The following is a 22800-nucleotide window of genomic DNA, read 5'->3' on the forward strand; positions in this document are numbered from 1 at the left end:
GCTGGTCGTTTGAGGATTTCTCACCACTTTGCATCTTTTTAGACGTTTGTACTTTTATTGAAAAGGGGGCGGAAGCCTATTTCAAGAATAAGGGGTCAAGTACACGCAATTGCCTATATTATTGCTAATTACATGATACCGGTTTAAATGTTTACTCAACCATTAGGGGGGCCAGACTCCTGCTCGCCCACCTTTGCTTCTCCACCGTCGATCTGGTGATAGCGGTATTCATGTGTTGTTCTTTTCTTGGATGCCTCGTCATTGAAGCACTTCTTCCATAGTCGGGGGTGATGTCATCAATGGCAACCGATGTTAATGTTTGCAGCTTCATGCTTGAGTTTGCTTCAACATGACTTTCAGAGATCATGTTTTCTCCTTTTCTTGTTTGTTTGCTTTGGTGTTGGCTATGCGCATCTTAGTCTTGCAGAGACCTGGTGTATAATACTTGTATCTTCTCGATGCGACTTATAAATTAATAATATCCACCATTTATGAGGAAAAAAAACCCCGAAAATGGCAGGCCATACAAGCATTCAACCCAAGCTAAGGTCCAACGTAAAAGAAAAAGAAAGGCCCAACATAGGGAGTAGCCCATCCAGCCCGCCTGGCTCTCTCCCAGTCTATCCCCAAGCCCAATTCGGCAATGCCACTGCTCAGCGAGTCGCCGACCAAAATTGGGCATTTCCACATCTGGCGCAACCCTCCGGCGGCGGCGCGGCGGCGTAGGCATCCGGCGCGGCGTCGTGCCTCCGTTTCCACATCTTAGCCACAGGTCGCAGCAGGCGAGCAGCGCGGCTTCATGTGGCCTGTTTATTGAAGATTGTTGAAGAAAGAATACTCGGTAATTTATTCTGGCTTCCTGTTTCATGAGATTTGTTCGCAGTGGATTCACGAATTATTGAAGAATAAGGGTTTCATGTGGCCTGTATCGCTATGTTCTTTGGGCTATCTCAGATCCCCGTGAGGATTAATCGGATTGTTTGTGACAATAGCAGATTATAATATGTTCTTGTTAGTTACATGCTTTTTTTTAGATCCAGTTGCTTAATTAACTGAATCCAGTTTAGTTCCCTGCTATTTACATTGCCTATTCTTATTCTCTAGTTCCCACAGTACTAATCTCGTAGAATTAATCTTTTTCGCACGTAGTCTTGTACTCCATCCGTCCCCAAAAAAAAAGTGTCGCAGACTAAGTTGTACTAAGTCTGCGACACTTATTTTGGGATGGAGTACTTGGTATGCCCACACATAATCTTTTCCCTGCTATTAATGTTTGAACTGAAATGCTAAATGGCACAGATACAGGGATACGAGATACGACCTTTTACAAAAACAGCCCATCGGGGATGCAGGGTACATCATTTTCCAAAAACAGCCCATCAGCAAGTATATATAAAATAAATATATATATGCCATGTAATATAGAGTTAAAGACAAAAAATAACGAGAAAGAGATCAGAATGGGGAATACTGCCCCATTTGTTGTCTGCTGTCTCCTATTTCAAGTGCTTGATTGATCATCCAGACCAGATCCAGGTCAATTGTCATTGCAACTTGCAAAACACATCACCAGGTGGTTGTCCTCCTTCACTCTCACGGTCTCACCCACAGATGATTGGCTACCTGAGGCGGCGCCGCCACTCCCAGATGTTGTTTCCTAACATGAAGCACCAATCAACAGTTCAGAACAACATGAGGAAGCAACAAGCAAGCAGCATCACAGGAACAGCATGGCGAAGCAACAAGGAAGCAGCAGCAGCAAGGGCATTGGGAACAGGAGAAGCAAGCAGCAGCAACTCAACACAAAATGGATTCAGATAGATGAAAGAGGTCGAGGTTACCTGCTCCAGCTTGGTTGCCGTTGGTAGGAGAGGCTGCTGCACTTGGGAGACGGTGGCAAATCCATACGGCGGTGGCGGTGGCGACTCCAGGAGGTGGCGGCGGCGAGTCCAGCATCTGTGAAACCCTATATTTTGTGGCGTCGACCAGTCCAGGAGGTTTCCCAGCTTTGTTGCGGCCGTGAATGTGACCTGCAAAGAAAAGGGCTTTCCTATCGGGCCGAAGCGTAGTTTGGCCGACCGAGTCCCCCACGTGACCCCTGCGTGTCCCTGCCTTGTCCTCCCTTTTTTTCTTTTTAATTCGTAAATCGGGAAATACGGCGGGATACCGAGCGTGTCCCCTTGTCCGGCCATATCAGAGCACGAGGATTTGGCAACTTCTGCCGCGTCCATGCTTTGTACCTAAAATGACAAAACTGCCAAATCCGCACTTTCAGCTTGCAGCATGATCGCACACGTATTCAAAAAAAGAAACCCCTTTCCAACTTGCAGCATGGGAAATGGTTGCTATTCAAGATCACAAATTAGGGTATTGTAGCACATGTCAAATGATAATCAAGCTTTTGAGCTTACCACTGCAGTAGTCAAGTTCAGTTCTGTTTATAGAAACATACCGGACTTGCTTCCCTAAACTACCATCTCTCGGTTGTTCCTTTTTTTCTATGAACAAGCAACTTACTTAGTGCACCATTTAATTTCAGCATGTGTTGTATTTTTAGTGATATGTGTTAGACTGCATGCTAATATAGGCTCCCTGTATTCTGGAAATGTTAGGACAGCTTAATCCAGATTCTGAAGCAATGAGTACCTGTAAAAAGGCCAGGGCAGAATCTACATCTGTTGTGAGTTCAGACAGACTGAGCAGTCTACCTCCAGAGATAAAGGGCGACATCCTCTCCCGGCTGACTGTAGAAGAAGCGGTTAGGACCAGCACCTTATCAAGTACTTGGAGGGATGCATGGACTACTATGCCAAAAATATTTCTGCGCGATGGAAATTTTGCAAGAACCAAGTTCGTCACATTAGTCGATACGGTGCTATCACTCCACAAGGGAACTGTAGAGAAGTTTGATATTGCAGGTAGCAAAACTTACCATGACGAGTTCAGCAGATGGATGCTCATGCTTTCTAGGAGATCACCAAGATCAATTATAATCGAGTTGAACTCAGGGCCAGGGTACAAGATTCCCTCATGTCTATTTTCTATGGGCGATTTGGAGCTTCTGCACCTGCAAAACTGCATGATCAGCTTGCCCAGGGTATTCCAAGGTTTCAAGAGATTAACTCGCCTCAGCCTGAAAAATTTCTCGTCTACAGACATGGACATCCAAAATCTGGTCTCGTTCTGCCCCGTACTGATTTATTTGGAACTAGCTTCTTTTGAGGGCATCAACCATCTAACCGTTCAAGCTCCTAAACTGAAACTTCTTTATGTTGTTGGGGACGTTGAAGACATTAATTTCGATGCCCCTAATTTGGAGGTGGCCGCTCTCTTTCTTGATCACAAAGCTATAGCACATCATTCTGATCCAATTGCGCTTCACGAGGAAAGCTATGCCAAGCAGTTAGTGGGAAGCCTAAGTGACATCAAAACCCTTGCAGTTACCGGCTTTTTACTGAGGGTGAGCTATTATTAGCTCTAGCATTACTATGGCCATCTTTTGGCTCCTGACTAATCTGTATTGATACTTCCTTTTTCTTTTTCTGTTCATGTTGTAGCATCTATCCAAAGGTTGCATACTCACAAAGCTCCCTGCCGTGTTTGCTCGCCTGGAGAGTATTTATCTTGCGATATGCTTTGGGGACCAGCGGCAGTTCTTGGCCGCTTGTTCATTGTTTCAGAATGCCCCTAACTTAAAGAAGCTTGACTTGTGGGTATGTATGCCTCCAGTAAATCCTCTCCCTTCCTCAGTCATTCAATCCATGTTCATTCTTATATTTATGGCATCTAATTAATGAGTTGTGAAAAAAAATATGCAGAGTCAATCTTTGAGCACATGGGATCAGGATCAGGATCAGGCGAGCATTCCAGAGCTTACCATGCAAGTGCAATTGGATCATCTCGTAACAGCCAGTGTGAAGGGTTTCAGGGGTGTGGACTGTGAAGTTGGTTTCGTGGAAAAGCTACTGAACTGGGCACCGGCTCTAGAAGAAGTGAAGATAGAATGGCAGTGCAAAACAGAGTGCAGCATGGTTCTTGCCAAGCTATTAGCTCTGCCGAGGGTGTCTCCCAGGGCCAAGGTCATTGTTACATTTTGATAAGCATGCATCCCTACAGTCTACAGAGCATTTTGGGCCGGTTTAATTTGCAGCCAACTAGAACTGTTTCATCTTTCTTTATGCTAAGACTAGATGATGGTTATATATGTGTGAGTATTAGCAAGTGTTATCCTTTGTTGAGCCGGGGACATAAGCCGCCGTTGCCCTTGCTCAACCGTGTCAGCTCAGCCCGCCCCGTTGTTCTGCGTAACGTAAGTTCCTGATTCCAGAAAATCTAAGAAGTAATGAAATATATAATACACCTTCATCTTGTATCAACAAGAATGAAGATGTGAATCAAAGGCATGTAACTGTACCTTCCGCATGTGTCGACATATGCAGCCTGAATCAGTGTACTTTCTGAAAATCAAAGCATTTATCAGACTGGTTTCAGATTGGAATGAGTGTTCAATGCGTCTTACATCTCCTATTTTATTTGTTGTTAATATTAGTGAAATATTTCTATATCACTGTCGCCTTTAATATTCAGCTATTGTGTGCTTCAGTATTATTCACTGGTTGTCAGGTATTAATCAAATCTCTGGATTACATTTCTAAATATTTATGAGTATATAAATGAAACACAGCCGTATGTTCATCTACTTTCAGATATATAGAAACGTAGTACAAATATGAGCACCCTTGAAGGACTGAACGAGTTTCACTCAAGGCTCCAGAGGGAAAATTCGTAAGTTGCTGTCTGGTGTTATTAAAAGTAAATATCACATCCAAACAAACAAACCCTAGGACGAGTCATTACAGTAAATATACCATTTTCGCTAGTGGTTTAAGCACTATGTCATTATCCTTGTCCTCCTCCACATTCTCTTGACATGTCGCCTCCTCATATTTGCCGGTGTTCCACACAATGGGATCATCATCTTCGTCATCGCTTCACACATCGCAATCGTCATTAGCTACCTTCTCATTAGGGAGATGACGTTGTGATTCCATACACTATGCAATGTCCATGATGCATGTGAAGGTGGTACTATATAGGTGAAGCAGCCAAACACCTTTCCCCGGACGAACAAAAATGATGGGGTAGTTCACATTGTTGGTCATGAATATGACAAGACCATCTGGAGTCGACCGTACGAGCACCTTACGAATCTCAAACCACTCTAGTGCATTCCGGATGACGACGACAATCTCAGGGAGTGACACAGTCAAGATTACCGCAGTTCTTTGCTTTGAGTCGAAAATGTTTATGGTAACATTTATGATTTAACCTTGATGTTTTACATCATGTGCTTATGAAGTCCTATAGCAGCTCTCGGGGTATCATCTATGTCACGCCTGCAGATGATATATACGCAGCGGACTGAAAGTGTAGTTCACTTAACTGCAGTTAACTGAACCGCAACGAGTGAGTTGTGTGCGTGTTGGGCCAAAGGCCATATAATGTGTGTTGAGCCCAAGGCCAGGTTCGGTAGCCCAAGTGGGATGCTACATAATGTACGGCGACCAGACTGTGAGGCAGCGAATGAATTGCCAACTAGTTTCCCCTTTCCCCTTCTCCAAGCTCGCTCTCACCTAACCTGTTGCTCCTCGCCTATCTTCCTCCTTGATCTCGATCCCCTCCTCCCCAGGCCATGACAATTCGGTAATTAGAGCCTAGAAATTTTTCTCCACCACTCACCACTGCCGCTAATTAGACCTGATGCGCAATATTTGTATTTTCTTGATGCGACTTACTATAAATTAATAAAATCCATCCTTTATGAAAAAAAAACGAAAATGGCAGGCCATTCAAGCATTCAGCCCAAGGTAAGGACCAACGTAAAAGAAAAAGGAAGGCCCAACATAAGGAGTAGCCCATCTAGACCGCCTGGTTCTATCCTAATTCCTCAAGCCCAATTCGGGAATACAAGTGCTCAGCGAGTCGCCGACCAAATCGCCGTTTCCACAGCTGGCGCAACCCTCCGGCGGCGCCGGCATCCGGCGTGCCGTCGTGCCTCCGTTCCGCGCCCCTCGGAGCTCCGGATTGGCGATAGGCCGCAGCAGCCGAGCGGCGTGGCCTCCGTTGATTATTGAAGAAGGAACACTCCGCCGTAAGTTATTTTGGCTTCCTAGGTGAGATTTGTTCGCGGTGAATTCACGAGTTATTGAAGAAGCGGCATCATGAATTCATGTGGCCTGCAGCGCTAAGTTCTTTGGGCTATCAGATTGCCCAGTGAGGATTGATGAGATTGTTCTGGTTAATCTTAATTCTGTTCACATGCTTTTTTCAGATTCAGCTGCTTAACTGAATCCAGTTTAGTTCCCTGCTATTTACATTGCCTTTTCTTATTATTCTCTAGCTCCTACAGTATACTAATCTTATATGTTTAATCTTTTCCATGGGTAGTGTTGTACTCTCCCTGTCCTGTAATATAAGATGTTATCTCATAGAATTAATCTTTTCCATTGGTAGTCTTGTACTCTCTCTGTCCCGTAGTATAAGATTTTATCACATTCAATATGTGAGTACTAGGAAAAATACCTTTTCAATTGCAACGGGTGAAAAAAACACTCATATGCATCTAGCCCGTAATACATAAACGATGAAGCATTTGGTGGTTAGTTAAGACCTGACATGTGAAGGAAAAGAAGCAAACGAAGTAAGCATAGAAACATATCAATTATTTGGGATTCACTTTGGCAGGGAGCCTGGCACGTCGCGAATTGTATGTTCCCTGTTTAATTAGCCAAAGTGGCCGATTTAGTTTAAATCTCTTCTCATACCGTAGGTGTAGAGCCGCACCCGATTTATTACTCGGTAGAGACGTCGAGTTCCATTCCATTACATATTTCTCTCGCCTTCCTTCCGTGTTTCTCTTTCCAGTCGCCTGGAATTCACTCTCGCCACTAATTTATTCTTTGGAGAGGCCAGGTTCCATTCCTTATTTCTCTTTCACATGACTAATTGATGATTGACCATCGGATTTATTCGCCACTGATTTATTCTGTGGATAGGCAAGAAACCTTCCTTATTACCTCGATTTATCCGGAGGCAAGAAACCTTCCTTGGTTATTTCTGGAATTTATTCCTCACCCTTCGCTAATTATTCCGCAGACAGCTTCCTGTTACCCACAAAACTTAAAGGTGTATATAAATTGTAAGGATTCGATGCAAGGGGCCGAGGTGGGACTAATTTTTGGTTGATTTCAATGTTTAAGATATCTGTAATTGGTAACATATCGGTCGGGGGCCGAGAAGGGATTAACTGGCGAATCATCCATTTAACGAAATATATCGGTAACCCATTTATCGGTTAGGGGGAACTAGGGTCATATCTATATATACTTAGGCAGATAGGATACATAGCAACATGCATTGTACTGAAATGTCTAAATATGGAATCATATGCTACATGCAAGGGCCATATCTATATATACTCAGGGAAGGGAGGACTCCATTGCCTGAGCTGCTTGTTGAGGGGTAACTTGCTGTTGCTCGGGTAGGGGATAGATCCAAATACTGCTGACGGAGGGTCAGGGCGGAGGGGGAGAGGGGGCTGCTGGTGGAGGGGACACCACCGGCAGATGCTGATTGGAGAGGGGCGGCGGCTCCTCCTCCAGGAGGGCGAGGGAGCAATAGATCGGGCAGGAGGGAGGAGTGGCCTAAACCTAATGTTGTGGCATCTATGAAAAACTGAAAACTAGGGCGTTAAAGGGAGGGAACGGGTCAGATTTGGGACAAAATATGCCGCCCAGATAATCGGTCTGGCTGATAATTCTGCCTGACAACTGATAAATCGGCTTGTCAGAATGATTAACTGGGACTCCGAGTTAATGGACTGAATAGGCCTTTTGCATCAGAGGGGTCCGAATAGTAGTTAACTTCTCATATCGTTAGTTAATCGGCCGATATTTGTAACAATGGTTGATTTATCACAACATGCTAGCTAATTTATCAGATGGGAGGCCAATGAGCGGTTGCGTGCATGGGCCGGCCATGAAAGCCCTAGTGCGTGTGAAGGGCGCAGGAAGCAATGGAAACATAGCCCGACTTAATATGATCTATTAAACATTGTTTTTTCACGTAACATGGGCTGGTTGAGTTGGCTAATCGGTCATTTTCTGCCAACCTGAGTTCGAGTTCGTGTGGCAGGCACAAACCGTTCATTTATTTTTTGACGAACCGTTATTTTATTGCGGGTAGATTGTACTAAAGGTCATTCCATTCCATTCCATATTCTCTCTTTTCCTTCTGTATTTCTCTTTCACATGGCTAATTGATGATTGACCACCGGATTTATTCACCACTGATTTATTCTGTGGATAGGCAAGAAACCTTCCTTCCTTAGTACCCAGATTAATCTGGTGGCAAGAAACCTTCCTTCCTTATTTCTGCAATTCATTCCTCACCCTTTGGTAATTGAGTCCGGAGACAACTTCCTGTTACCCACCAAACTTAAAGGCATATATAAATTGTGGGACTAATTTTTTTAATATTTTATCATAACACGTTGGCTGATTTATCGGATGGAAGGCCCATGAGCGGTTGCGTGCGTGGGCCGGTCCAGGCCATGCAAGCCTCCGTGCATGTGAAGGACGTAGGAAGCAATGGAAATATAGCCCGGTAATATGATCTATTAAGCATTGTTTTTTTCACGTAGCATGGGCTGGTTAAATTGGTTAATCTGCCAAGTCGTGCTCTTTTTCTGCCAACCCGAGTTCGAGTCCGTACGCAGGCACGAACCGTTTTTCTATTTTTTCTGACGAACCATTTTTTTTACTCCGGGTAGATTGTACTAAAAGTCGTTGCATTCCATTCCATATCTCTCTTTCCAGTAGCGCCGGAATTCACTCTCGCCACTAATTTATTATGTGGAGAGGCCAGTTTCCATTCCTTATTTCTCTTTCACATGGCTAATTGATGATTGACCACCGGATTTATTCTGTGGATAGGCAAGAAACCTTGCTTCCTTATTTCTGGAATCATTCCTCACCCTTCGCTAATTAATTCTGGAGAGAGCTTCCTGTTACCCACAAAACTTAAAGGCGTATATACATTGTAAGGATTCGATGCAAGGGGCTAAGGTGGGACTAACTTTGGGTTGATTTATCATAACATGTTGGCTGATTTATCGGATGGAAGGCCCATGAGCGTGGGCCGGTCCAGGCCATGCAAGCTCCCGTGCGTGTAAAGGTCGCATGAAGCAATGGAAACATAGCCCAATTTAATATGATCTAAACATTGTTTTTTCACATAACACGGGCTGCTTGAGTTGGCTAATCGGTCAAGTTGTGCTCCTTTTCTGCCAACCAGAGTTCGAGTCTGTGGGCAGGCGTGAACCGTTCATTGTTTTTTATGAAATAGTTTTTTTTTAACTACGGGTAGATTGTACTAAAAGTCAAGGGTGTTTCTGTAAAATGTCACGATGGACCAAGAATACATATTCCCTTTATTAGTAGAGAATTTATTTATTAGTAAAAAAATATAGATAAAGGATGTAATAACATCACGTAATCATGGCTTTATAGTTAATGTTTAAACTACAATGACAAAACTGCTAAATCCACACTTTCAGTTTGGAGCATGATGGATTGATGGCACATGTATATTCAACAAAAGAAACCCATTTCCAACTTGCAGCATGGGAAACGGTTGCTATTCAAGATCACAAATTAGGGTATTGTAACACATGTCAAATGATAATCAAGCTTTTGAGCTTACCAACGCGGTAGTCAGGTTCAGTTCTGTTTATAGAAACATACCGGACTTGCTTCCCTTTACTGCCATCTCTCGGTTGTTCCTTTTTTTTCTATGAACAAGCAACTTACTTAGTGCAGCATTTAATTTTGCATGTGTTGTACTTTTAGTGTTATGTGGTAGACTGCACGCTAATTTAGGCTCCCTGTATTCTGGAAATAATAGGACAGTTTAATATGGATTCTGAAGCAATGAGTACCTGTAAAAAGGCCATGGTGGAATCTACATCTGTTGTGAGTTCAGACAGACTGAGCAGTTTGCCTCCAGAGATAAAGGGCGACATCCTCTCCCGTTTGAATGTCGAAGAAGCGGTTAGGACTAGCACCTTGTCAAGTACTTGGAGGGATGCATGGACTAATATGCCAAAACTAATTCTGCGTGATGGAAATTTTGCAAAACACAAGTTCGTCACATTAGTCGATATGGTGCTATCACTCCACAACGGAACTGTAGAGAAGTTCGAGATTTCAGGTAGCAAGACTTACCATGACGAGTTCGGCAGGTGGATGCTCATGCTTTCTAGGAGATCACCAAGATCAGTTAGAATCGAGTTGAACTCTGGGCCAGGGTATAGGATTCCCTCATGTCTATTTTCTATCGGCGATTTGAAGCTTCTCTACCTGCAAAACTGCATCATCAGCTTGCCCCGGGTATTCCAAGGTTTCAAGAGATTAACTCACCTCAACCTGATAAAGTTCTCCTCCACAGACTTGGACATCCAAAATCTGGTCTCGTTTTGCCCCGTACTGAATTATTTGAAACTATCTTATTTTGAGGGCATCAACCATCTAAACGTTCAAGCTCCTAAACTGAAACATATTTATGTTGTCGGGGACTTTAAAGACATTATTTTTGATGCCCCCAATTTGGAGGGGGCCATTCTCTTTCCTTATCACAAAGGTAAAGCATATCCTTTGGATCCAATTGCGCTTCACAAGGAAAGCTATGTCAAGCAGTTATTGGGAAGCTTAAGTGACATCAAAAGCCTTGCAATTAGCGGCTTTTTACTGATGGTGAGATATTATTACCTCCAGCTTTACTATGGCCTTCTTTTGGCTCCTGACTAATCAGTGTTGCCATTTCCTTTTTCTTCTCTTTGTTCATGTTGCAGTATCTATCAAAAGGTTTAATACTTACGAACCTCCCTGCCGTGTTTACTCGCCTAGAGAGTATTTATCTTGCAATATGCTTTGGGGACGAGCGGCAACTCTTGGCCGCTTGTTCATTGTTTCAGAATGCCCCTAACTTAAAGAAGCTTGACATATGGGTATGTATGCCTCCAGTAAATCCTCTCCCTCGCTCAGTTATCCAATCAATGTTCATTCTTGTTTTTATGGCACCTAATGAGTTGTGGAAAAAAAATGCAGAGGCCCTCTTCGAGCTCATGGGTTCAGGATCAGATTCAAGATCAGGTTCATGATCAGGCGAGCATTCCAGAGCTTACCATGCAAGTACAATTGGATCATCTTGTAACAGCCAGTGTGAAAGGTTTCAGGGGTGTGGACTGCGAAGTCGATTTCGTGGCAAAGCTACTGAACTGGGCACCGGCTCTGGAAGAAGTGCAGATAGAATGGAAGGGCAAAACAGAGTGCAGCATGGTTCTTGCCAAGCTATTAGCTCTGCCGAGGGTGTCTCCCAGGGCCAAGGTCATTGTGACATTTTGATAAGCATGCATCCCTACAGTCTACAGAGCGCCCACCATCACTTGCCGGTTTAATTTGCAGCCAACTAGAACTGTTTCATCTTTCTTTATGCCAAGACTAGATGATGGCTATATATGTGTGCATTTGACTCAAATCATCAGGCCGCTATTAGCAAGTGTTATATATATGGTTACATAATGATTTGACTCAAATCATTATGCCAAGACTAGATGATGGTTATATATATGTGTACTTAATGTGCTATTAGCAGGTGTTTTCCTTTATTGAGCTGGGGACACACAAGCCGCTCTGACCCTTCCTCAACTGCGTCAGTTCAGCTCTTCCTGCTTTGTCCCTTTGATATGCGTGTCATAAATTCCTGCTTCTAGCAAATATATCTTTCCATAAGAAGTAATCAAATATATGATGACACCGTCATCTTGTATCAACCAGAATGAAGATGTGAATCAAAGGCATGAAACTGTACCTTCTGCAAGTGTAGACATATGAAGCCTGAGGTCATGAGATCGAAGCAGCTCATGCCTGAATCAGTCTACTTTTTGGAAATCAAAGCATTTATCAGATTGGTTTCAGATTTGAATGAGTCTTTCCTTACATCTCCTATTTTATTTTTGGTTGATAAGTGAAATATTCCTTCCTATATCATTGTCGCCTTTAATATTCATCTATTGTTTGCTTCAGTATTATTCCCTGGTTTTCAGGTATTAATTAAATCTCACTCTTGGAATGCCTGGATTATGTTTCTATATGTTTATGAGTATATAAATAGGAGCACCCTTGAAGGACTGAACGAGCTTCCCTCGAGGTCCAGAGGGAAAATTCGTAACATGCTATCTTGTGTTATGAGAAAAATACCATATCGAAACAAACAAACAAACCCTAGGACGAGTCATTACAGTAAATATACCATTTTCGCTAGTGGTTTAAGCACCATGTCATTATCCTTGTCCTTCTCCACATTCTCCTGACTAGTCGCCTCATATTTGTCGTCGTTGTTCCACACAATGGAATCATCAGTTGCCTCGTCATCTTTGTCATCACTCACATTGAAATCATCAATAGCTGCCTCCTCATCCTCGTCATCACCCATTGAATGTTGAATGATGCGCTTGTTATTGGTGACTATAGGTACCCCATTGCCATCAAAGTCACCTCCAAGGCAGACGACGTCCCGATTCCATACACTATGTCTCCAAGGAATGCAATGTCCACCGTACACTATATACCTGAAGCAACCAAACACCCTTTCCCCGGATGGACAAAAATGATGGGGTAGTTCACATTGTTGGTCATGAAGATGGCAAGGCCATCCGGAGTCGACCGCACAAGCACCTTACGAATCTCAAACCACTTTAGGGCATTCCCGATGATGGCGTCAACCTCAGGAAGTGGCACGGTCGTTCTGAAGATTACCACACCCCTTGGCTTGGAGTCGACCGTAAATGTTTACGGTCACATTTATGATTTAACTTTGATGTTTTACATCATGTGCTTATGAAGTCCTGTAGCAGCACACGGGGCATCATCTAGTATACCTAAGAGAGTCATCTCACTACTTCCAATTTGTCTCCACATGTGTGCTTCCACATCATCAAAATTGAAGTGGCTGTTAGATTTACTAGCTCTATCCACCACCACCCGTCCAATATATGCATGAGAGTCCTACACCAGGGGTGGCTTCTCCAAGAGGAACCCGGCGGTCCACCTAGCGGTTAGCCTCTCAGGCCCACCAAGAAGATAAGGACAGGAGGAGGGCGCAAGGCGACCTATAGGTGGTCCGAGGACCGTCGTGGACTCCAAGCTAAGAGGGCGGCTGGAGTAGATCGCATCAGCCTCATGTAAATCCTAGCTCCCACCGTCCATATAAAGGGAAGCTAGAGGACCTTAAACGCATCTACTCTCCTGTAGGATAACTCTCTGTAGCAATCCCATCTACACCATTATAAATATACGTATGTGTGTCTATATGAGTGTATGCATCTGTATAGTGATTCTATAATAGAGGGAGTAACTATCACCCTTTGTCCCCACAAAAAAGAATCACCAAAATTGTGTGGCGTGCTACCTAACTCTTATCATTGTCAATGGGTTGAATGGTTCTGCGTTCATTAAGTCTCTACATGGTCGTGGTGGCGGTCCTATTTCACTACTACGATTAGAATAGCATTGGCCGTCAAACCATATCATCACTGACGCGCGAGCTGCCTGTAGGCCTGTGAGTGATATCAAACGCATCACAAATGCCACCTTGTCTGTGATAATAATTCCATTATCCGTTTATTGCCTAAGCTTTACTTATGTTTGTTTCACAGCCAGGCAAATGAATTTGACGAAACAACAAAACAGAATATGCACTCATCGATATTGCACAATAACTTTACTTTTCATAAGACAGAGACATATAATTGGGTTTTAAAGAGTTCATGTACATTGAACATACTTCATACACAATATATGAAATATTCTTGTATAACCCAGGAAGATAAGTCTAGTGTGATGTCCTAGTACTATATCGTCCCGAGTAGTCCACCCATCTTGTATCACCATTTCGCGTCAGTACATCTCCATATAAGTCTTTTGTGATGTGCACAAAATATGCACATTAGAGGAGGTGCATGATGGAGAAAATGAAACTTTGTCTTTGTGTGCTGTACACCCAAAATATAATCTGTTCCAAAACAGATTCACGAGCAAGTTATGACTTAGAATAATAACTTATGAGTGTGATTGTACTAAATGAAGATTACTTATAACAATTATACCTTCGAAGTTGGTCGAGTGGTAACCGGAGTGTTGAAGGAGACACTAGAAGTCTTAAAGGCAAACTTAATCTCTAGAGTAGCAAGTGTCACTCCTCATACTTCTCCCCAGCAATTTTTTGTGCAGTGTGGTGGTGTCCTAGACTCGGGGGGTTCCTATACCATGTCGATTCTCGGCCAGGTGGGTGAAGGAAATATGCCCTAGAGGCAATAATAAAGTTATTATTTATTTCCTCATATCATGATAAATGTTTATTATTCATGCTAGAATTGTATTAACCGGAAACATAATACATGTGTGAATACATAGACCAACATAACGTCACTAGTATGCCTCTACTTGACTAGCTCATTAATCAAAGATGGTTATGTTTCCTAACCATGGACATGTGTTGTCATTTGATTAACGGGATCACATCATTAGGAGAATGATGTGATTGACATGACCCATTCCGTTAGCCTAGCACTTGATTGTTGTATATTGCTATTGCTTTCTTCATGACTTATACATGTTCCTGTGACTATGAGATTATGCAACTCCCGTTTACCGGAGGAACACTTTGGGTGCTACCAAATGTCATAACGTAACTGGGTGATTATAAAGGAGTACTACAGGTGTCTCCAAAGGTACATGTTGGGTTGGCGTATTTCGATATTAGGTTTTGTCACTCCGATTGTCGGAGAGGTATCTCTGGGCCCTCTCCGTAATGCACATCACTATAAGCCTTGCAAGCAATGTAGCTAATGAGTTAGTTACGGAATGATGCATTACGTAACGAGTAAAGAGACTTGCCGGTAACGAGATTGAACTAGGTATTGGATACCGACGATCAAATCTAACAACGTATGTTGTTATGCGGTTTGACCGATAAAGATCTTCGTAGAATATGTAGGAGCCAATATGGGCATCCAGATTCCGCTATTGGTTATTGACCAAGAATAGTTCTAGGTCATGTCTACATAGTTCTCGAACCCGTAGGGTCCGCACGCTTAAGGTTTCGATGACAGTTATATTATGAGTTTATGAGTTTTGATGTACCAAAGGAGTTCAGAGTCCCGGATGAGATCGGGGGCATGACGAGGAGTCTCGAAATGGTCGAGACGTAAAGATCGATATATTGGACGATTATATTCGGAGTTCGGAAAGGTTCCGAGTGATTCGGGTATTTTTCGGAGTACCGGAGAGTTACGGGAATTCGCCGGGGAGTATATGGGCCTTATTGGGCCATACGGGAATAGAGGAGAGAGGCCAAAAGGAAGGAGGCCTGCGCCCCCCCTCTGGTCCGAATTGGACAAGGGGCGCAGCCCCCCTTTCCTTCTTCCTCTCCCCCTCTTTCCCCTTCTCCTACTCCAACAAGGGAGGTGGAATCCTACTAGGACTAGGGAGTCCTAGTAGGACTCCACACTTGGCGCGCCCCCTCCTAGGGCCGGCCTCCTCCCCCCTTGCTCCTTTATATACGGGGGCAGGGGGCATCCCATGACACACAAGTTGATCTATCGTGATCGTTCCTTAGCCGTGTGCGGTGCCCCCTCCACCATATTCCACCTCGGTCATATCGTCACGGAGTTTAGGCGAAGCCCTGCGCCGGTAGAACATCATCATCGTCACCACGCCGTCGTGCTGACGGAACTCATCCCCGACACTTTGCTGGATCGGAGTCCGGGGATCGTCATCGAGCTGAACGTGTGCTGAACTCGGAGGTGCCGTACGTTCGGTACTTGGATCGGTCGGATCGTGAAGACGTACGACTACATCAACCGCGTTGTCACAACGCTTCCGCTTACGGTCTACGAGGGTACGTGGACAATACTCTCCCCTCTCGTTGCTATGCATCACCATGATCCTTGCGTGTGCGTAGGATTTTTTTTGAAATTACTACGTTCCCCAATAGTGGCATCTGAGCCTAGGTTTTATGCGTAGATGTTATATGCACGAGTAGAACACAAGTGAGTTGTGGGCGATACAAGTCATACTGCTTACCAGCATGCCATACTTTGGTTCGGCGGTATTGTTGGATGAAGCGGCCCGGACCGACATTACGCGTACGCTTACGCGAGACTGGTTCTACCGACGTGCTTTGCACACAGGTGGCTGGCGGGTGTCAGTTTCTCCAACTTTAGTTGAACCGAGTGTGGCTACGCCCGGTCCTTGAGAAGGTTAAAACAACACTAACTTGACGAACTATCGTTGTGGTTTTGATGCGTAGGTAAGAACGGTTCTTGCTCAGCCCATAGCAGCCACGTAAAATATGCAACAACAAAGTAGAGGACGTCTAACTTGTTTTTGCAGGGCATATTGTGATGTGATATGGTCAAGACGTGATGAGGTATAAGTTATTGCATGAGATGATCATGTTTTGTTGAAGTTATCGGCAACTGGCAGACACCCTATGGTTGTCTCTTTGTTGCATAAGATGCAAGTGCCAAATAATTGCTTTACTTTATCGCTATGTGATAGCAATAGTTGCAAGAGCAATAGTTGGCGAGACGACCATGTGACGACACATTGATATAGATCAAGATGATGAAGATCATGGTGTCATGCCGGTGATGATAGAGATCATGACAGTACTTTGGAGATGGAGATCAAAGGCGCAAGATGATCATGGCCATATCATGTCACATATTTTGATTGCATATGATGTTTATCTGTAATACATCTTATTTTGCTTAGTTCGGCGGTAGCATTTTAAGATGATCTCTCACTAATTATCAAGAAGTGTTCTCCCTGAGTATGCACTGTTGTGAAAGTTCTTCGTGCTGAGACACCACGTGATGATCGGGTGTGATAGGCTCTACGTTCAAATACAACGGGTGCAAAACAGTTGCACACGCGGAATACTCAGGTTAAACTTGACGAGCCTAGCATATAACAGATATGGCCTCGGAACACGGAGACCGAAAGGTCGAGCGTGAATCATATAGTAGATATGATCAACATATTGATGTTCACTGTTGAAACTACTCCATCTCACGTGATGATCGGACATGGTGTAGTTGATATGGATCACGTAATCACTTAGAGGATTAGAGGGATGTCTGTCTAAGTGGGAGTTCTTAAGTAATATGATTAATTGAACTTTAATTTATCATGAACTTAGTCCTGGTAGTATTTTGCAAATTATGTTGTAGATCAATAGCTCGCGTTGTTGCTTCTCTATGTTTTTGCTTCCCTATGTTTTATATGTGTTCCTAGAGAAAACTGTGCTGAAAGATGTTAGTAGCAATGATGCGGATTGGATCCGTGATCTGAGGTTTATCCTCATTGCTGCACAGAAGAATTATGTCCTTGATGCACCGCTAGGTGACAGACCTATTGCAGGAGCAGATGCAGACGTTATGAATGTTTGGCTAGCTCAATATGATGACTACTTGATAGTTTAGTGCACCATGCTTAACGGCTTAGAATCGGGACTTCAAAGACGTTTTGAACGTCATGTACCATATGAGATGTTCCAGGAATTGAAGTTAATATTTCAAGCAAATACCCGAGTTGAGAGATATGAAGTCTCCAACAAGTTCTATAGCTAAAAGATGGAGGAGAATCGCTCAACTAGTGAGCAAGTACTTAGATTGTCTGAGTACTACAATCGCTTGAATCAAGTGGGAGTTAATCTTCCAGATAAGATAGTGATTGACAGAATTCTCTAGTCACCATCACCAAGTTAGTAGAACTTCGTGATGAACTATAATATGCAAGGGATGACAAAAGTAATTCCCAAGCTCTTCGTGATGCTGAAATCGACGAAGATAGAAATCAAGAAAAACATCAAGTATTGATAGTTAACAAGACCACTAGTTTCAAGAAAAGGGCAAAGGGAAGAAGGGGAACTTCAAGAAGAATGGCAAGCAAGTTGCTGCTCAAATGAAGAAGCCCAAGTCTGGACCTAAGCCTGAGACTGAGTGCTTCTACTGCAAAGGAACTGGTCACTGGAAGCGGAACTGCCCCAAGTATTTGGCGGATAAGAAGGATGGCAAAGTGAACAAAGGTATATTTGATATACATGTTATTGATGTGTACTTTACTAGTGTTTATAGTAGCCCCTGAGTATTTGATACTTGTTCGGTTGCTAAGATTAGTAACTCGAAACAGGAGTTACAGAATAAACAGAGACTAGTTGAAGGGGAAGTGACGATGAGTGTTGAAAGTAGTTCCAAGATTGATATGATCATCATCACACACTCCCTATACTTTCGGGATTAGTGTTAAACCTAAATAAATGTTATTTAGCTTTTGCGTTGAGCATGAATATGATTTGATCATGTTTATTACAATACGGTTATTCATTTAAAGTCAGAGAATAATTGTTGTTCTGTTTACATGAATAAAACCTTCAATGGTCATACACCCAATGAAAATAGTTTGTTGGATCTCGATCGTAGTGATACACATATTCATAATATTGATGCGAAAAGATGCAAAGTTAATAATGATAGTGCAACTTATTTGTGGCACTGCCGTTTGGGTCATATCGGTGTAAAGCGCATGAAGAAACTCCATAAAGATGGACTTTTGGAATCACTTGGTTATGAATCATTTGATGCTTGCGAACCGTGCCTTTTGGGCAAGATGACTAAAACTCCGTTCTCCGGAACAATGGAACGAGCTACTGACTTGTTGGAAATAATACATACTGATGTATGCGGTCCAATGAGTGTTGATGCTCGTGGCAAGTATCGTTATTTTCTGACCTTCACAGATGATTTGAGCAGATATGGGTATATCTACTTAATGAAACACAAGTCTGAAACATTTGAAAAGTTCAAAGAATTTCAGAGTGAAGTGGAGAATCATCATAACAAGAAAATAAAAGTTTCTACGATATGATCGCAGAGGTAAAATATTTGAGTTACGAGTTTGGCCTTTAGTTAAAACAATGTGAAATAGTTTCACTACTCGCGCCACCTGGAACACCACAGTGTAATGGTGTGTCCGAACGTCATAACCGCACATTATTGATATGGTGCGATCTATGATGTATCTTACCGATTACCACTATCGTTTTGGGGTTATGCATTAGAGACAGCTGCATTCACTTTAAATAGGGCACCATCAAAAATCCGTTTGAGACGACGCCTTATGAACTGTGGTTTGGCAAGAAACCAAAGTTGTCGTTTCTTAAAGTTTGGGACTGCGATGCTTATGTGAAAAAGTTTCAACCTGATAAGCTCGAACCTAAATCGGAGAAATGCGTCTTCATAGGATACCCAAAGGAGACTGTTGGGTACACCTTCTATCACAGATCCTAAGGCAAATTCGTTGCTAAGAATGGATCCTTTCTAGAGAAGGAATTTCTCTCGAAAGAAGTGAGTGGGAGGAAAGTAGAGCTTGATAAGGTAATTTGTACCTTCTCCCGAATTGGAAACTAGTTCATCACTGAAATCAGTTCCAGTGATGCCTACACCAATTAGTGAGGAAGCTAATGATGATGATCATGAAACTTCAGATCAAGTTATTACCGAACCTCGTAGGTCAACCAGAGTAAGATCCGCACCAGAGTGGTACGGTAATCCTATTCTGGAAGTCATGTTACTAGACCATGATAAACCTACGAACTATGAGGAAGTGATGATGGGCCCAGATTCCGCGAAATGGCTTGAGGCCATGAAATCTGAGATGGGATCCATGTATGAGAACAAAGTGTGGACTTTGGTGGAGTTGCCCGATGATCGGCAAGCCATATTGTATAAATGGATCTTCAAGAGGAAGACAGATGTTGATTGTAGTGTTACTATCTACAAAGCTCGACTTGTCGCAAAAAGGTTTTCGACAAGTTCAAGGTGTTGACTACAATGAGATTTTCTCAACTATAGTGATGCTTAAGTCTGTCCAAATCATGTTAGCAATTGCCACATTTTATGAAATCTGGCAAATGGATGTCAAAACTGCATTCCTTAATGGTTTTCTTAAAGAAGAGTTGTATATGATGCAACCAGAAGGTTTTGTCAATCCTAAAGGTGCTAACAAAATGTGCAAGCTCCAGTGATCCATCTATGGACTGGTGCAAGCATCTCGGAGTTGGAATATATGCTTGAGTTGATCAAAGCATATGGTTTTATACAGACTTTTGGAGAAGCCTGTATTTACAAGAAAGTGAGTGGAGCTCTGTAGCATTTCTAATATTATATGTGGATGACATATTGTTGATTGGAAATGATATAGAAATTCTGGATAGCATAAAAAGGATACTTGAATAAGAGTTTCTCAAAGCAAGACCTTGGTGAAGCTGCTTACACATTGAGCATCAAGATCTATATAGATAGATCAAGATGCTTTATAAGATTTTTCAATGAGTACATACCTTGATAAATTTTTTGAAATAGTTCAAAATGTAACAGTGCAAGAAGGAGTTCTTGCCTGTGTTGCAAGGTGTGAAGTTGAGTAAGACTCAAGACCCGACCATGGCAGAAAATAGAAAGAGAATGAAAAAGTCATTTCCTATGCCTCAGTCATAGGTTCTATAAAGTATGCTATGCTGTGAACCAGACCTATTGTATACCTTGCTCTGAGTTTGGCGGAGGAATACAATTTTGATCTAATAGTATATCACTGGACAGCAGTCAAGAATATCCTTAGTGAGGACTAAGGAGATGTTTCTCGATTATGGAGGTGATAAAAGAGTTCATTGTAAAAGTTACATCGGTGCAAACTTTTACACTGATCCAGATGACTCTAAGTCTCAATCTGGATACATATTGAAAGTGGGAGCAATTAGCTAGAGTAGCTCCGTACAGAGCATTGTAGACGTAGAATATTTTGCAAAATACATACGGCTCTGAATGTGACAGACCCGTTGACTAAACTTCTCTCACGAGCAAAACATGATCATACCTTAGTACTCTTTGGGCATTAATCACATAGCGATGTGAACTAGATTATTGACTCTAGTAAACCTTTTGGGTGTTGGTCACATAACGATGTGAACTATGGGTGTTAATCACATACAGATGTGAATATTGGTGTTGAATCACATTATGATGTGAACTAGATTATTGACTCTAGTGCAAGTGGGAGACTGAAGGAAATATGCCCTAGAGGAAATAATAAAGTTATTATTTATTTCCTCATATCATGATAAATGTTTATTATTCATGCTAGAATTGTATTAACCGGAAACATAATACATGTGTGAATACATAGACCAACATAACGTCACTAGTATGCCTCTACTTGACTAGCTCATTAATCAAAGATGGTTATGTTTCCTAACCATGGACATGTGTTCTCATTTGATTAACGGAATCACATCATTAGGAGAATGATGTGATTGACATGACCCATTCCGTTAGCCTAGCACTTGATCGTTTAGTATATTGCTATTGCTTTCTTCATGACTTATACATGTTCCTATGACTATGAGATTATGCAACTCCTGTTTACCGGAGGAACACTTTGGATGCTACCAAACGTCACAACGTAACTGGGTGATTATAAAGCAGTACTACAGGTGTCTCCAAAGGTACATGTTGGGTTGGCGTATTTCGAGATTAGGTTTTGTCACTCCGATTGTCGGAGAGGTATCTCTGGGCCCTCTCGGTAATGCACATCACTATAAGCCTTGCAAGCAATGTAGCTAATGAGTTAGTTACGGAATGATGCATTACGTAACGAGTAAAGAGACTTGCCGGTAACGAGATTGAACTAGGTATTGGATACCGACGATCAAATCTCGGGCAAGTAACATACCGATGACAAAGGGAACAATGTATGTTGTTATGCGGTTTGACCGATAAAGATCTTCGTAGAATATGTAGGAGCCAATATGGGCATCCAGGTTCCACTATTGGTTATTGACCAAGAATAGTTCTAGGTCATGTCTACATAGTTCTCGAACCCGTAGGGTCTGCACGCTTAAGGTTTCGATGACAGTTATATTATGAGTTTATGAGTTTTGATGTACCGAAGGAGTTCGGAGTCCCGGATGAGATCGGGGGCATGACGAGGAGTCTCGAAATGGTCGAGACGTAAAGATCGATATATTGGACGATTATATTCGGAGTTCGGAAAGGTTCCGAGTGATTCGGGTATTTTTCGGAGTACCGGAGAGTTACGAGAATTCGCCGGGGAGTATATGGGCCTTATTGGGCCATACGGGAATAGAGGAGAGAGGCCAAAAGGAAGGAGGCCTGCGCCCCCCCTCTGGTCCGAATTGGACAAGGGGCGCAGCCCCCCTTTCCTTCTTCCTCTCCCCTCTTTCCCCTTCTCCTACTCCAACAAGGGAGGTGGAATCCTACTAGGACTAGGGAGTCCTAGTAGGACTCCACACTTGGCGCGCCCCCTCCTAGGGCCGGCCTCCTCCCCCCTTGCTCCTTTATATACGGGGGCAGGGGGGCACCCCATGACACACAAGTTGATCTACGTGATCGTTCCTTAGCCGTGTGTGGTGCCCCCCTCCACCATATTCCATCTCGGTCATATCGTCGTGGAGTTTAGGCGAAGCCCTGCGCCGGTAGAACATCATCATCGTCACCACGCCGTCGTGCTGACGGAACTCATCCCCGACACTTTGCTGGATCGGAGTCCGGGGATCGTCATCGAGCTGAACGTGTGCTGAACTCGGAGGTGCCGTACGTTCGGT

General features: G+C 43.0%; 2 protein-coding genes across 3 annotated transcripts; both read left to right on the top strand.

Moving 5' to 3' along the window:
* The first annotated feature begins 668 nt into the window (after positions 1 to 668).
* On the top strand, positions 669 to 4498 carry LOC119278869 (F-box/FBD/LRR-repeat protein At1g13570-like). 2 transcript variants are annotated; one of them, XM_037560216.1, is made up of 4 exons: positions 669 to 841; positions 2613 to 3460; positions 3558 to 3713; positions 3819 to 4498. In XM_037560216.1, the coding sequence occupies exons 2-4, from the start codon at positions 2639 to 2641 to the stop codon at positions 4095 to 4097; spliced, it is 1257 nt and encodes a 418-aa protein (XP_037416113.1). In that variant the 5' UTR covers positions 669 to 841; positions 2613 to 2638; the 3' UTR covers positions 4098 to 4498. The 2 variants fall into 2 exon arrangements, with proteins under 2 accessions (XP_037416113.1, XP_037416112.1); XM_037560215.1 differs by having other exon boundaries at positions 2618 to 3460.
* A 5491-nt stretch (positions 4499 to 9989) lies between these two features.
* LOC119282630 (F-box/FBD/LRR-repeat protein At1g13570-like) lies at positions 9990 to 11590 on the top strand. Its single transcript, XM_037562791.1, has 3 exons — positions 9990 to 10811; positions 10910 to 11065; positions 11166 to 11590. The coding sequence occupies exons 1-3, from the start codon at positions 9990 to 9992 to the stop codon at positions 11460 to 11462; spliced, it is 1275 nt and encodes a 424-aa protein (XP_037418688.1). The 3' UTR covers positions 11463 to 11590.
* The last annotated feature ends 11210 nt before the right edge of the window (positions 11591 to 22800 follow it).

The sequence above is a fragment of the Triticum dicoccoides genome, chromosome 3B (assembly GCF_002162155.2).
Source record: "Triticum dicoccoides isolate Atlit2015 ecotype Zavitan chromosome 3B, WEW_v2.0, whole genome shotgun sequence".
NCBI classification, from domain to species: Eukaryota; Viridiplantae; Streptophyta; class Magnoliopsida; order Poales; family Poaceae; genus Triticum; species Triticum dicoccoides.